This window comes from Oryzias latipes, chromosome 9, assembly GCF_053564925.1.
Source record: "Oryzias latipes strain Hd-rR chromosome 9, Olatipes_Hd-rR_3.1".
Taxonomy (NCBI): domain Eukaryota; kingdom Metazoa; phylum Chordata; class Actinopteri; order Beloniformes; family Adrianichthyidae; genus Oryzias; species Oryzias latipes.
The window spans coordinates 3,693,034-3,708,587 of NC_136245.1; the positions used below are offsets into that span (position 1 = coordinate 3,693,034).

The following is a 15,554-nucleotide window of genomic DNA, read 5'->3' on the forward strand; positions in this document are numbered from 1 at the left end:
GTTCTTAAAGACGTCACACGCCACCATCTGATGACGACCCTGACGAAGGTGGAAGGCATTCCGCCGAAACATGTCGGTAGGTTTTACACAAAACAAACCCAGTGTCTGATAAAAAAAAAAAAAAAAAAAAAAAAAAAAAAAAAAAAAAAAAGAAAAAAAACAATTTAAGTGCTTAATAGAACTTATAGACACAATGAACTTCATTGAATCATCAACTTGCTGCTTTCCTCCTCCATTTCTTAGAAAGTTTAGACGACTATTTCCTTCTTTAACCCAGGGCCTTAGAACATTAATACCCAAACTTAAAATGATTTAAGGGCTGCACGGTGGCGCAGTGGTTAGCGCTCTTGCCTCACAGCAAGAAGGCCCCTGGTTCAAGTCCCGGCTGGGGGATATTGAATAACACGTCAGTGGGGGACCTTTCTGTGTAGAGTTCGCATTTTCTCCCCATGTATGCATGGGTTCTCCGGCTTCCTCCCACTGTCCAAAAACATGCTTCATAGGTTAATTGGCAACTCTAAATTGACCATAGGTATGACTGTGAGAGGGAATGTGATTGTGGACGTTCTACCCTGGGACAGACTGGCTACCTGTCCAGGGCATCCCCTGCCTTTGCCCAAGTGGCCGGGATAGGCTGCAGCAGCCCTGCGACCCCGAAAGGGAAAAACGGTATAGAAAATGGATGAAATAAATAAATAAAATGATTTACTTCTCATAGACAATTTGCGTCCAATCTGCCTGTGTGGTGGACCGAGCAATATAAGACGAGGACAGTAAACAATCAAAACTTTTCAAATTTATTTTTCAAAAACTTGTAAATGGGCAAAAAATGGGCCCTTAAAGAGGTCAAAGAAACAAAATTAACTCAAACTTTAAATTGAACAGAGGACAACTGAACAGACAAACAAACTTACTTAAACTGACACCAGTGTTGCCAGATAGAGTCACAGTTTTCCAGACCAAAAGTCATCTGAAAACCGCCAGACCCCGCAAAAAAACGCCGCACGGGGGTGGGGGTGGGGGGGTAATCAAAACACAAATAAGAGCAGTTTCACTTAAATAACACAATTTAGAATCCACAAAAATGAGATCAAGTCAAATGAATTAGACATTCACATATCATGTAGAAAGGTGATATTACTCGCTTTTAATAAAAGGAGTACAGTATTAAATATTTCTTCAGCTGACCTGCCTTCTTCCGTTCATTTTTTTAACCCGCTATAATCTCTTCCATCCTTGTGCTGCGCTTGCACCAGAGCGCCCCGACTACTATCGCGTCATACTGCTGCTATGATGACCGTATTTAGCGCTCTCTGTGTAGGACACGCTGGAAGAGCGCGGGGGGGAAAACAACCCTCAGATGCAGTGGATGTGAACAGGTGGAGAGGAAAGCAGGTAGATAGGTGGGGGAGGGGCTTTGGCTTCAAACTCTGTCAGACATTGAAACACGTCAGATTAAGACGCAGCTTTCACTGCGGGAGTTGAAGCAGAGATATTCTCTGGGATGATTGTTTGAACTCAAACATGGAAACATGATTACCAAGTAGAACTCTCCAAAATAATAAACCTGATCTCTCCACATTCTCCATGTCTACCATGCACTGATATACACAGACATGCAGCGATCAGACCATAACTTTAGCTGGTAGCTCCTCCCACACGCGGCCACGGTGTCAGCTTTAAAGAACGCAACTTATAAGAGGAGGGGCGGGGCGGCACACCCCCATCAACAGGTTAGATGACAGAGCCCATTCAGCGTCTCTGCCTGGTGCGTTCACGGAGCTTCAGAACATAAGACTTCAACAGCCACCCAGCCTAATGTAGTCCGCCATTATATATTCATGAGGGGGAAAAACCCGCCGAACCGAACCTGAACCTGCCCAAATTATGCATACCCGCCCAAAGCCATTTTTACCCGCGAATTTAGAACCAAAACCGCCCAATTGGCGGAAAACTGCCCAATCTGGCAACACTGACTGACCCCCCCAATTGAAAACACAGGGAAACATATTTAGTGGCTGATCAGACCAACTAGACACACACGGGGGAACTTAAAAAGACTAAGACAAAATACAGCAAACAAACTAACTAATGTCTATCCTGTGGTAAATTAACATTCACAAATGAATGAAAATAAAGAACATCAAAATAGAAACTAATATAAAGCAACACAAAATAATTTCTTGTCCCCTGGGCGATGGTTTAGTCCAATTAGCTGCCTGCTGAATAAAAGGCCTCTGCTGACTGACATGCATTCTTGTGTCAGGCTGACTTGATGGTTCCAGCAGCAGAAGGCAGCAGGAGCAGCAATGGTTCCCTCGGCACTGGTAACTCAAAGCATAACATCAAATTAATGAAACAAATTATATTAACTATAAAATTCAGTCCACTAAAAGTTTTGTCTTGATTGATGCCGCAGCACTCTGACAAGTGATGTCCCAAATGGAAACCAAAACCTGTTCTCTTGATCCCATCCCCACCTCACTTTTTAAGTGAGTTTTCACATCCTGTGAGAGAGTTACTAAACATCTTGAACTGCTCTCTTGGGACTGTAATCTTCCCTGCATCCCTAAAGACTGTTATGGTAAGATCCATTCAGAGGAAGAGTGGTTTAGACGTGTCCAATTTAAATAACTACGGACCGGTGTCCAACCAGTCATTTTAAGTAAAATTTTAGAAAAGTTCGTTTTTACCCAGCTAAATGATTTTATTAATGAAATTAACATTTTAGAAAAGTTTCAGTCTGGTTTTAGACCTAATCACTCAACAGAGATGACACTTGTCAGGGTCTTAAATGATCTCAGGTCCAATGCGGACATGAAGAAAGTATCTGTTTTAGTCTTACTGGACCGGAGTGCAGCCTTTGACACAGTTGACCACTCTATCCTTTGAAACAGACTTCACGACATGGTTGGAATTAATGGGGACAGCTTTTAGTTGGTTTAAATCCTATTTTACAGATAGAGATTTTATTATCAATTTAAATGACTTTTTATCTGGAAGGCACTAACTGACATGACCCAGGATGGAGCCTTGGGGCACCCCAAGGCTTCATCCTGGGTCCCACACTTTTTAATCTTTACATACTTCCGCTTGGTGACGTCATCAGGAGACACGGCATTAACTTTCATTGCTATGCTGATGACACTCAACTGTATGTAGCTGTGTTTCCTGACGACACTGGACCCCTGGACAGCCTTTTAAACTGTATTTTAGATATTAAGATGTGGATGGGATAGAACTTTTTGCAGCTCAATCAGGACAAAACTGAAATCTTGGAAATTGGTTCTGAAGCTGAGAAGGATGGGGTCCAATTTTATCCGTCAACCAATTCTATGACTACATGTGATACAGTAAGGAACCTAGGTGTGATTCTAGATGCAGGTCTGAGCTTTGACCAACATGTGAACCAAGTAACTAAAACTGCTTTTTACCATCTAAGGAATATCGCCCAAGTGAGACCCTTTCTCTCTAGAGCCAGTGCTGAAATCTTAATTCATGCTTTATTACATCAAGAACAGATTATTGTAATGCCCTCCTTTCTGGTGTAAAGAAAACCACTCTCAATCGCACGCAGCTAGTCCAGAACTCGGCTGCTCACCTTTTAATGAGAACCAGGAAGAGGGAGCACATTACACCGATCTTAAAATCTCTGCACTGGCTCCCCGTCAGCTTCAGGGTTGATTTTAAGATTCTTTTAATAGTTTACAAGAGTGTCCATAGTCTTGGTCCTTCTTTTATATTCAACTTGCTTTTAACTTCTGAACCTCCCAGAGCCCTTAGGTCCTCAGGTGCAGGCCTGCTGAAGGTCCCTAGGGTCAGGACAAAAAACCAAAGCAAGGACTCGTTTAAATACCACGGGCCTCGTCTGTGGAATAGCCAACCTGAGGATGTGAGGTACTTAAAAGGATTGAAGTTTTTAAAAAGAAATGAAATACACACCTTTTTCAATCAGCTTTTAATTAATTTCACATCATATATTTTCTAAGCTAGAATCATTTTTTCATTACTCTTATGTTTTATGATGTTTTATCACATCATTTTATTGTTTTACTTGTTTAATCTAGAATTTTGACTCTATCTTATGATATTTTATTACATACATATTTGTTTAATCAAGACATTCTGCTCTTACATTTTATGATATTTTAACACGTTTTATTTTTTTCATGTCTTTTAGCCAAGTTAGACTGTTAGAGTGTTTTCTCACCCTTAGCTGGGGTGTTTTTGTCTATGCCGACACCCCGGCCAACAGGAGGACAGGGCAGACGGCGCCTTGTGGGTTCTCTCTTCTTTAGCTTTTTTTCTTCAGTCATTTCTCTTTTACTTGTGTTTGTTTTTGTGTATTTTTTTGTGAGGGGCTTTTTTAATAATTTTATTGCATGAATAGGGATTGGTGTTTTCTGCATTCATGTTTGTTTTTATGTATAGCACCATTAGCTGTTTTTAACATAGAAGATGCTATATAAATACAATTAATTTGAATTTGAAAAGGTATCTCAATAGCAAACCAGTCATTATCAGTCAACTGGCTGATGATAACACTCTGTTCCTAAAGGATTATTCTCAGGTACTGTCAGCTATTGATCTGATCAATAGTTTCTCTGCTGCATCTGGACCAGGGGTCGGGAACCTTTTTGGCCAAGAGAGCCATAAACGCCACATATTTTGAAATGTAATTTCGAAAGAGCCATACAATAATGTAGTGTACCTTTCCCACCCTGAGGCACTGGGACTTAACCTCTTCTAAGGTTCTTTATTCTGGTTCCTGAAGACCGCAACAAACGAAAAATCTGAAAAAATGACTTAAGCAATTATTGTAACCCTTGTGCTATCCTAGGCACTTTATCGTTGGGAGTTGGGTCATCTAGACCCACTAGACAGTGCTCTGAACCTTTTTCCTTCAATGATTTGTGATCTTCACTGGTGTCCATGGATTACATGAAATCTTTCCACCTTTATCCACCTTTGTCATGGTAGGGAGAACACCTCAATGGAAGGGTGGGGTCATCTAAGATTAAGAAGGTGACTATATGGCAGTTTCCCCGGCCGGTTGGCTGCCTCGGTCCCGTCGAGGCCTGACCAGAGCTCTTCTAGGGCCGGCGTTTGGGGGTGGGGGCCTGGGCTTGCTCCGGGGGGGGGCGGCGCTTTCTGGCTCCTCTCTCTCTGTGTGGGGGTGGTGGTGCTGGGCCTGGGGTGTCTGCGCCTCCGGGGGTGGGGCCCCGGGGCTGGGTGGGCCTGGCCCCCTTGCTGGGGGGGGGGGACGGCTGTTTGACCACCGGGGGACAGTCTATCATCTGTCTCCAACTTACCCCCTTCCTCATATAACCTCATAATAGGGTGAGGGGGTGGGGGGCTTAGCCTGCGATGAGCCTTGGGGGGGGGGTTTACTAGGCAGTGGCCCCCCTCCTGTGGTTGCCGTATGGAGTGGGCCCCCCCTCTTTCGGTTTTATTTGCACCTTAGACATGTAGGGCCCTTGGTAGGGGGGGTGCTTGGACATCACCGCCAGCAAGCAGCGGATGTCCTCCTAGCACCCTACCCGCCAATTTTAACCGCACCTTAGACATTTAGGGCCCCTTGGTGGGGAGGGTGAGGGGACGTCACTGTGAGTAATCAGGAGATGTCCCCTTAATGCCCTACCCGCCAATTTTAACCGCACCCCCCTTAGTACACACACCCCTTCCTGGGCCCGGCGGTGCTCTCTCCGTGCGGTGGGGGGGTTCACATTACATCTGAGCCGGGGGTGTCTGGTCCCTGGGGGGTGGGTTCTGGTCCTTGCTCCTGATTGCTGGGCCCCGCCAAATTTCCAACTGTGGCCGAGCCTGGTCGGGCCATATTTACAACACCCCTTGTGGGCCCTCTTTTTTCCCCGGGGTTCCCCCCTCCTGGGCGGGGGCGGCGGGCCCCTGCCTCGCTCCTCCCTGGACCAACCGTGGGCCGGGCGGGTGGCTGCCTGGAGTGCGGAGCGGGTCTCCCTTGGGGGGTCCTGGCTCGTACCTGGGGTTGGGGCGGGGGGATGCCCGGAACTCCTGGGTAGTGGTGGGGTGCTCGTTTGGGGCTGTGGGCGTCCTTCTCCGGTGGGGCCCTGCGTTGGGTTCTCCCGGCGCGGCGGGGGGGCTGCTCTCCTGGTTGGGCTGGGGCGGCGCTCTCTTTCCCTCCGTGCTTCCCTGGCCTCTGGCTCTGGGGGCCTTGCGGCGGCCCTGCTGGCCCTGGCCTGGGTGGCGGGCTTGGTCGCCCGGGCGGCGGTTGTTCGCTGCCGGTTCCCGTGTGGCGTTGGGGGGATTCCGGCTGCCGCTGCTGCTGCGGTGGGGGTCTTGGGGTGGGGATGGCTGGGCACTCTCCCTCCTTCTTTTCACGTTCCATCATCCATTTTAGAAGAACATAAACACTCACCTGAGCACTGGTGTTAGCTCACCACAGTTTGCATGATTGACTGACTGAAATATTTCACACTAGTTGGTTTAAAGGCATAAGTATGCGTGTGAACACTATCTGTTTTGTGTACATGTCGACAGGTGGACATTTTTGCAGCTAGCAGGTGTGTTTATAACATTTGAGTGTGTGTGTGGACAGGCTCCGCCCCTTTTGTTGTTTTTTTTTTTTTTTTTTCTACATTTGAACCTTACCATAATGATTAACAACCAGTAAACTTGTTGCTTTATGCTGCTTCATGGTCTTATCCCCCTTCCCCTCCTATTATCACCCCCTACCCCCCCTCTCTCTAACGTCCCTCTCTCTTCTTCCCCTCTTTCCTTTTCCGTCCGGTCCAACACCAAAGATTTTCAGACATGATTGAAATTAATAAAGTTTGGCCTCAATTACAAAAGGGGTTTATTCAGACATACCTTTGGTTTGTCTGAAGATTAATAACCCCTGTTGTTAAAGTAAAATATGTCCAACACAAGAGGCCCTCAGCTCTCATCTGTCTGCCCAGCTGTTGGACAGGACAAGTAAAAAAAAAAAAAAAAAAAAAAGAAGGTGACTATATGGAACAACAAATACATTGTGGTTTATTGGTTTATTGTAATAGACAGCAGTAATTTCCACTGCCACCAATGGATGGTGCTGTTGACCTTTATATGCCACAAGGAGTCACAGAGTAAAAGCTGATGTGGATGCTCTAGCCCCGATAACCGTGTCCCTGTGGTCTGTCCTAATTAAGAGATCCCTCGATAACACCCAACGCTAAGGTAACTCGGTGCAACATCATATGAAAGCCGCAACATACATTACATACAGACATAAATCTTTATTTTATTCATCTTGGTTTACAAAACATCCTTCTGGTACATCAACTGTTTGACTCAAACTGATCTTTGATGTTGCATGAAGAATTCTGTGTTAAATAAAGCATCAAAATATCTAGAACTTAGTTTAACATTGTCCTAAAAGCAATTCCTAAATGTGTTAATATGTTATTTAAAAGCTCATCATTACAGAGTCCAACTTTGTTTCTCAACTAAACCCAACTAAAATAGAAATTGGCCAAATTTGTTTTTCCCCTTAATGTAACACAAATCGCCATATACGTTCAGTTTTCCAGAAGGATGTTGTGTCCATTCCCTATGTTTTTCCTTATAGGAATAACCTAGTTTAGCAATTAGAGTGAAAAAAGCTCTGGATTCTGCCAGCAAAATATCTGTCAACCAATAAAGTGAAAGAAATCTCCTTTAAAGTAATCCATAAATTCTACCCATCCATACTGAACCTACAAAGATTCAAAATAAACATTGATGGAACCGCCTCTTTTAGTCAAGAACACCCTGTAGATGCTGTACATTTATTTTAGTCATGTCCTTTTTCCACTAAACTCTGGGGCTAAAGTTTGTAATTTAATTTCCGCCCACATAGACTCAGATTCCACATCTGCTTATAAGCAGATGAACTGTTTGTCCCTAACAACTCTCCATCTCATAAAAAATAACAATTATACATAATTAATCTCATTGTTTTATGCAAATGGAACATTCATAAATCCAAATGTACAAATAATTTACCTCATTTATCTATCTTTGTCAATAAAGTGTCAAACAATACAATAAAACATTCTGACAATAAGAAAGCGAATAAAACACTTGATCTGTGCGTCAGTTTCAGTGTCTTTGTGTAACCTGTCCGCCATAACTACCTGGCTTTTTGTCTTCCTCTTATTGCATAACACTGTTTTGTATTGGATCGTTGGGATTAATAAAGTTCTTTGAAAAAAAAAAAAAAAAAAAAAAAGTTCTTTGAAAAAACTTCAAACAACGATCAGGAAGTGGCTTCATGTGGAGCTCTGTGGCAAGCAGACTGATCGCGGAGGAGCAGAGAAATCGAAAGTGATCATTTTCAGGTGAGTTTCTGATCAATTCTGTATTTATCTGAGCTGCAGCAGTTTTCTGCATTCTATTTTGTCTTTTCATGATCTCTGTCTTTTTTGGGCCACAAACAGTTTTTCTTTTTGATTCCAAAATCATAAATCTTTGAAAACAGTTAAACTGAATCTGATAAATTGCTAATGTATTGTTGTATTTTTAAATAGTTTTTTGTTTTAAAGTTTTTTTTGTGTGAGGCTGTAGTTTGCGTCCCATTTTTTTCCAACAACCACCATGAAGCAAAGTTAACCGGAAACCGCCATTTTAGTTTGTAAATATTTTAAAACGTAAAACGACGCTTGGCTTCCGATTCACAGCTTCCGATTCGCGAAGGCACTAAAGAAACATTCCGCTGCAGTTTTCGCACTAAGACCACCCTAAAACCGGGTCCTGTTCCAAAACCGCTGGACCTGGACTGCTCAAACCTGGGTTAAATTATACATTAGATACTAAATAACACATTAAACACAGTTTCTGATTTGTGAAACCTTCCTCTGATTTGTGAAAATGTGAAATAGGTTGATTTTCTCTCGCATTTTACGCCCAGAGTCCACCTTAGACCAGGTCCTGTTCCAAAACCGCAGGACATGGACTGCTCAAACCTGGATTAAATTATACATTAGATACTAAAGAACACAATAAATGCTGTTTCTGATTTGTGAAACCTTCCTCTGATTTGTGAAAATGTGAAATAGGTTGATTTTTAATCGCATTTTACGCACTAAGTCCACTTCAGGCCGGGTCCTGTTCAAACACCGCTGTGGGAAATGGTATCATTTCATCGAGTTTTATGCAATTTAAGGATAATGGGGACAAGGGAAGGACAAATTTAAGGAAAACACCATAACAGGAACTTTAAAGTAAATCAGAAAACAAACCAAGAAATATTGAACAAAAAAACAAAATTTAAGTCAGGGGTACATGCTAACCATGACCATAACTATTTGTCCAATCTGACATCTGTTTCCCAGTTTCTTTTGTATGTTGAGATTTTAAGACTTAGTGCGTAAAGTGCGATAAAAATCAACATATTTGACATTTTCACAAATCAGAGGAAGGTTTCACAAATCAGAAACTACACTGTAAAAAAAATTCCGTAGTTTTTACGGAAAAAAACTGGCAGCTGTGGTTGCCAGAATAAACATGTAAAAAATACATCGACTATGTAAACAACTTTACAGGCACACCGTAAATATTACATAATTTAATGTTTTAATTTAAGTAAATAAGCTGTCATTTAAAATTATTTTCTGATAAAACCTACAGATAAATGTTGTGAATTTGCTGGGCTATACTGTAATTCTAACAGTCATATTTTATAGAAAATACTGAATTTTAAGGTTAATATGACCAATATTATGGGTAAAAATAACAGCAATAAACATTTGTTTCACATAAAATTATGTCTTATTTACAGCAACCTGATGTTTCACAGTCTAGGATGTGTTGTTGTATTTACAAGATTATGACGTTAAATTAATACAATGTTCTTTAAAGTTGTTTACATTTTTACCGTATTTTCTACATTTTTATTCTGGCAACCACTGCTGCCAATTTATTTTCGTAAAAATAACAACATTTTTCTTTTTTTTCATGTTCTCAAAAATGCAATCACAGTAACATGTGTGTTTTATTCCTTTTTTGAAACCAAGATACTTTTTACAAATAGAGAATATAAAATGTAATTTAGAAATTTGAACTTACGTGTTTCCTAATCTTACTGATGAATTTAAAGAATTACCCAACAATCCTGATAAAAAATATTTGCACGGTTTACTTTTTTGTTGAGGTCTATTACATTTGCTCATTAGCTTTGCTAAGACCTAAAAAGAAACAAAATGTAATGAAAATGTAACCCAGTATCAAAATATCTGCTAACTGTGTAGCAAAATTCAAACCGAAGAATCACTTCAATACAAAGACGTCTTTACATTCATTTATTTTACTCAACCTTTTGCCTCTAAACACAGCAAATGTTTATCATTTGTAGATAATGAAATACATTATTAAAAAACATTGCACCTAAAACAGAAAACTATGTAATCACTTTTTTTTGCAAGAGATTAACAAAGAACAAAGAAACCTTAAAACTATGCTTGCCATATTAAAATATTTCCTGCTAACTAACATAACCTGTTAAGAGTATTAAGCTTCTGTCAGCCTGGAGGACCTGGAGAAATTCATTGACGAGTGTTTTAATACCTGCAACATGGTGAAGCCCAGAACCGCCACCACCACCCCCTCCTCCAAGCGTGAACGGCCTGAGGACTCTCCCGGGGCTGTGTCCTCTCCAGGCAGCGGAATGAGCGATATCCTGGATTCGATTGACAAAAAGCTCTCCAGCTTTGATGGCCGCCTCAATTTGCTGGAGATCCTCCATAGAGAATTTCAAGGTCTGCGGGAGTCTCTGGAATTCAGCCAGCAGCAGGTGCGGGAGCTCGCAGCGGAGAACCAGGCCCTCAGAGAGACCGTGAAGACCCTGGGCAATGACACCGCCCGTCTCTCCGAGGAGAACCGATCCATCAAGGAAACCCTCCTGGATCTTCAGTCGAGGAGCATGAGGGACAATCTAGTGGTCGCGGGGGTTCCAGAGGAGGCAGGAGAAGACCCCGAGGCCACCGTGAGATCCTTTTTACAGGTCCACCTGAAGCTCCCCAAGGAGGAGGTGCAGAAGATCTCCTTCCACAGGGTTCACCGCCTCGGAGGAAGAAGGTCCGACCACCAGCGCCCGCGTCCTATTGTGGCTAAATTCGAACATTTCAAACAGAAGGAGTTGGTGAAGGGCCGCGGACGGGAACTGAAAGGCACGCATTACAGCGTTAATGACCAGTTCCCGGCAGAAATCCTCCGCAGAAGGAAGATCCTGTTCCCGCTGAGGAGGAAGCATCTTGCTGCTGGTTCGAGAGCGATTGTGGCCGTTGACAAACTTTACGTGGACGGCCGGCTGTTCCGGGACCCGGAGATCACCCCCTGGCTGTGCTGAAGGCTTTCAGATCCGCGCTGAGAACATCTGCGCTGCCCAGAAGAAACCCGCTAAACTTACTTCAATGAATGGAAAACCGGATCATCAATAATCCACACCTCGATCGCAGGAAAACAGTCTTTTTTTTTCTTCGTCACCTCAGTCCCACTGATGTTTCTATTGTTGTTTTGTTGTTGTTTTCGTTTTCCCTTCTATCTCTTTTTTTCTTTCCTTTACTCTCCCCCCCCCCTCTCCCCCCTCATTATATGTAAATCACCTGGAAGCAACTCATCCTCGGTAAGTATTTATTTATGCACGGAACGGGCGCGCGCACACACAAGCGCACACAGGGGCGTGCACATGCGATCCCGCACACACACGCCGACATACTGCAATCACCTCACACAGGCTCTCATAGGACGCACGCGACACGCAGCTCACATAGCCAGAAAACGTTCACGCGCACAGCGCTTCTCAATGCGGGCACGCGCACACGGACTGGTACACAAGCACTACTTAGCTTTACACCTTTTCAGTCAGAGCAGTTATGAACAGTCTTAACATCGTTAGCTGGAATGTGCGTGGACTTGGCTCTGGCCCAAAGAGACTGAAAGTGTTAAATCACCTGGATGGTCTAAAAGCAGATATAGCTCTACTGCAGGAGACCCATTTATCAAATTCTTTGAATCACCTTATGTGCTGCTTACAATTTCCAGTTATATACTCTGCCAGTTACAACTCCAAACAACGAGGAGTTGCTGTTTTAATTAATAAAAATCTTAATTTTACTCATAAGGATACAGTTACTGACCCAGAAGGCAGATTTGTAATCATTAATATATCCATTCAGAATAAGGACTTTTGTATAGTGAGTATTTATGGTCCTAATGTTGACGACTCTTCCTTCTTTCACAGATTCTTCACCTCACTCTCAGTTCACTCTGACTCCACAATCATTATAGGAGGAGACTTCAACCTTGTTTTGGACCCTGAACTTGACAGACTCAGCACAGCAGCAAATCAGCGTACATGGCGGTCTGCAAGTATTCTAAAGCAGTACATGAATGATTTGGGTCTCTGCGACGCGTGGCGCTCATGTCACCCAAACACTAAAGGGTTCACCTTTTTCTCTCCAGTTCACTATTCACACTCCCGTTTAGACTATTTATTAATCAGTAACTCTCTTTTAAAAAATATTCAAAGCTCCAATATCCATCCAATTATTATCAGTGATCATGCACCAGTCTCTGTAAACATTTCTAGGGAAAAATCCACACCCTCTGGTTCAACCTGGAGGTTTAATACGTCTCTGTTAAAGGACCAGGAATTTATTGAATTCTTTAAAAAAGAGTGGGAAACCTTCTTAGACTTCAACAATACTCCGGACATCCCACCGTGCGTTCTTTGGGAAACAGCAAAGGCAGTCATGAGAGGGAAAATCATTTCTTATTCAACGCACAAAAAACGCAAAGAGAAAGCAGATTTATTAGAATTAGAAAATAAAATCAAAACCCTGGAGACTGCTTATGCTGCTTCTGCACAGGAACACATTCTGGGAGATCTGAAAAATTTAAAGCTGCAGTTAAATGACATCATCAATAAACAAACACAATTTCAAATACAAAGGCTACGACTTGAAAGATTTGAAAACTCTAATAAACCTGGCAAATTTCTGGCTAATCAGCTTAAAATTAACAGAGAAAAATCATCAATCACCTCTATTATGGACCAAACAGGAAATGTCACCCATGACCCGGTCAAAATTAATAACGCATTTGAAAACTTTTATAAAAACTTGTACACACCGCAGATCAATCCGTCAGAGCAAAGTATTGACTCATTTCTTAATAATGTAAACCTACCCAGGCTAAATGAGGATCAAATCACAAACTTAGATTCTCCGCTCTCGCTGTCTGAACTTCATGAAGCTCTGTTACTTATGCCCAATGGTAAAGCACCAGGGCCTGACGGCTTTCCTGCTGAGTTTTATAAAGAATTCTGGGAACAACTGGCACCTACATTTTATAAAACTGTCACATCTATTAATGAGAGCCAATCAATGCCACCTAACATGAACTCAGCCAACATAATTCTTCTTCTAAAACCAGACAAAGATCCCACTAGTCCTTCAAGCTATCGCCCTATTTCTCTAATCAATGCAGATGTAAAAATTATCTGCAAAGCACTAGCACAGAGAATAGAAAAAATCACTCCTCACATAATTCACTTCGACCAGACTGGATTCATCAAAGGCAGACACTCGGATGATAATGTCCGTAGACTAGTTAATATAATAGACTTTGCCACCATTGAAAACCAGGAAATGACGGTACTATCGCTGGATGCTGAAAAAGCCTTTGACAGAGTTAATTGGAAGTTCCTTATTGCTGCCCTCCATAAGTTTGGTTTTGGAGAAGCATTCATCAATTGGATCAAAATATTATATCACAACCCCAATGCATCAGTTAGAACTAATAAACAGACTTCAAACAGGTTTTTTCTTGGAAGAGGAACCAGACAGGGCTGCCCACTCTCTCCTTCTCTTTTTGCTATATTCATTGAGCCTTTAGCTGCAGCAATAAGACAGAATGAGAGCATTATAGGAATAAAAACCAAACACAGCCATCATAAAATTAGTCTTTATGCGGATGACATATTACTGTTTTTAAGGAATTTACAATCTGTAAATGAAACAGCAATGATCATAAATGAATTCTCCTCCATATCAGACTATTCCATTAACTGGAATAAGTCTGTTTTATTACCACTCAACAGGAATATGGAACAAAGACTCACAATTCCAGTTAAAACAGGAAATATCAAATATCTGGGTATCTACTTTTCCCCCAAACTATCAGAACTGGTGCAGCTAAACCACACTCCATTACTGAAAAGCATACAGGACGATCTAACACGCTGGACCAACCTGCCTCTGTCCCTTATGGGCAAGGTAGCCACGGTTAAAATGAAAATCTTACCCAAAGTTAATTATCTCTTCTCAATGATTCCCACACAACCGCCATTAAAATGGTTCAAAACATTAGACTCATCCATATCAAGCTTTCTATGGAACAACAAACCTGCAAGAATTAGTCTAAAAACTTTAAAATCTGCAAAAAGCTGTGGAGGATTAGAACTACCTAATTTCCACAAATACTTTCTTGCAAATAGATTACAATATATCTTAAAATGGTTAAAAAATAATCCAGAAACCAACTCATGGTTAGACTTGGAACAGGCGTTATGTGGAAAGATCAACCTTTCACAGCTACCATTTATTAGCCAAACAGTTAAAAAACAGGATTGTTTCAAAAGTATTAATATAAATGCCACCTTAACAGCCTGGTGGGAATTTCTCAAAATATCAAAATCATCAATTCAACCGTGCAAAATGACACCCATCTGGAACAACCCAGACATCCTCATAAACAAAAAAATGATTCACTTCCCAGCTTGGCAAGCAGGGGGCATAAAACAACTAGAGCACGTAATTATTGATAGAAGATTCATAACTCCCCAGGAACTTCAAGACAAACATGGAATAAATAACTTCTTGGAATATCAGCAACTTAAATCAAGTATTACTAAAAAGTATAAAATTAAAGGGGACGATTTAAAGCTACCTGATGTAGTTACCACTCTGATTAATTTTTCAATGAATAGAACTCTCTCCAAAATATACAAACTTTTATGTAATTTAGATAACAATATTGCCCTTCCAACAAAAAAATGGGATGCAGATTTGAGCATCAGCACAGATGAAAGCTTCTGGTCAGAACTCTGTCTAAACACCTTTAAACTGACAAAAAGTCCAAATCTGCAGCTAATCCATCTCAAAACTCTTCACAGAATTTACTACACTGGACAAAGGATGTTCAAGATGGGTCTCAGTAACTCAGACATTTGCGAGCACTGTGATAATAATCTACCCGACAGCTACATGCACGCACTGTGGTTCTGCACTCCTGTCCAGGCTCTCTGGCAGCAGGTATGTGCCGATTTATCAGTCTGGCTTAAGGTTTCAATCACTGCCTCACCGTCACTTTGTGTGCTTGGTGACATGAGTGCCATCGATATAGAAGAAGGATTAGCATCTATCATTTTCATAACTCTTTGTATTGCCAAAAAAACTATTTTAATAAATTGGAAAAACAAGAAAAATATAAACATAAGTCAACACAGAAATCTGCTGTTTGATCATATCAGCTTGGAAAAAATGTCAGCCCAAAGCTCAAGT

The 15,554-nt window shown here is 41.7% G+C and overlaps 1 protein-coding gene across 4 annotated transcripts; it reads left to right on the plus strand.

Annotated features, from left to right (window-relative positions):
- Positions 1–5,312: 5,312 nt before the first annotated feature.
- LOC144994386 (uncharacterized) lies at positions 5,313–15,478 on the plus strand. Of its 4 annotated transcripts, none has more exons than XR_013657910.1 (2): positions 5,313–8,333; positions 12,233–15,478. XR_013657910.1 is itself a non-coding variant. In XM_078952144.1 (2 exons), exon 2 carries the CDS (start codon positions 10,658–10,660, stop codon positions 11,336–11,338), a length of 681 nt encoding a protein of 226 aa, XP_078808270.1. In that variant the 5' UTR covers positions 5,318–8,333; positions 10,574–10,657; the 3' UTR covers positions 11,339–15,478. The 4 variants fall into 4 exon arrangements, 2 of the variants coding, with proteins under 2 accessions (XP_078808270.1, XP_078808269.1); XM_078952144.1 differs by having other exon boundaries at positions 5,318–8,333; positions 10,574–15,478; XR_013657911.1 differs by lacking the exon at positions 5,313–8,333 and having other exon boundaries at positions 8,341–12,352; positions 15,167–15,478.
- The last annotated feature ends 76 nt before the right edge of the window (positions 15,479–15,554 follow it).

Excerpts from the sequence above, each read along its gene's own strand:
- LOC144994386 (XM_078952143.1), top strand. The coding sequence starts at position 10,565 with ATGGTGAAGCCCAGAACCGCCACCACCACCCCCTCCTCCAAGCGTGAA.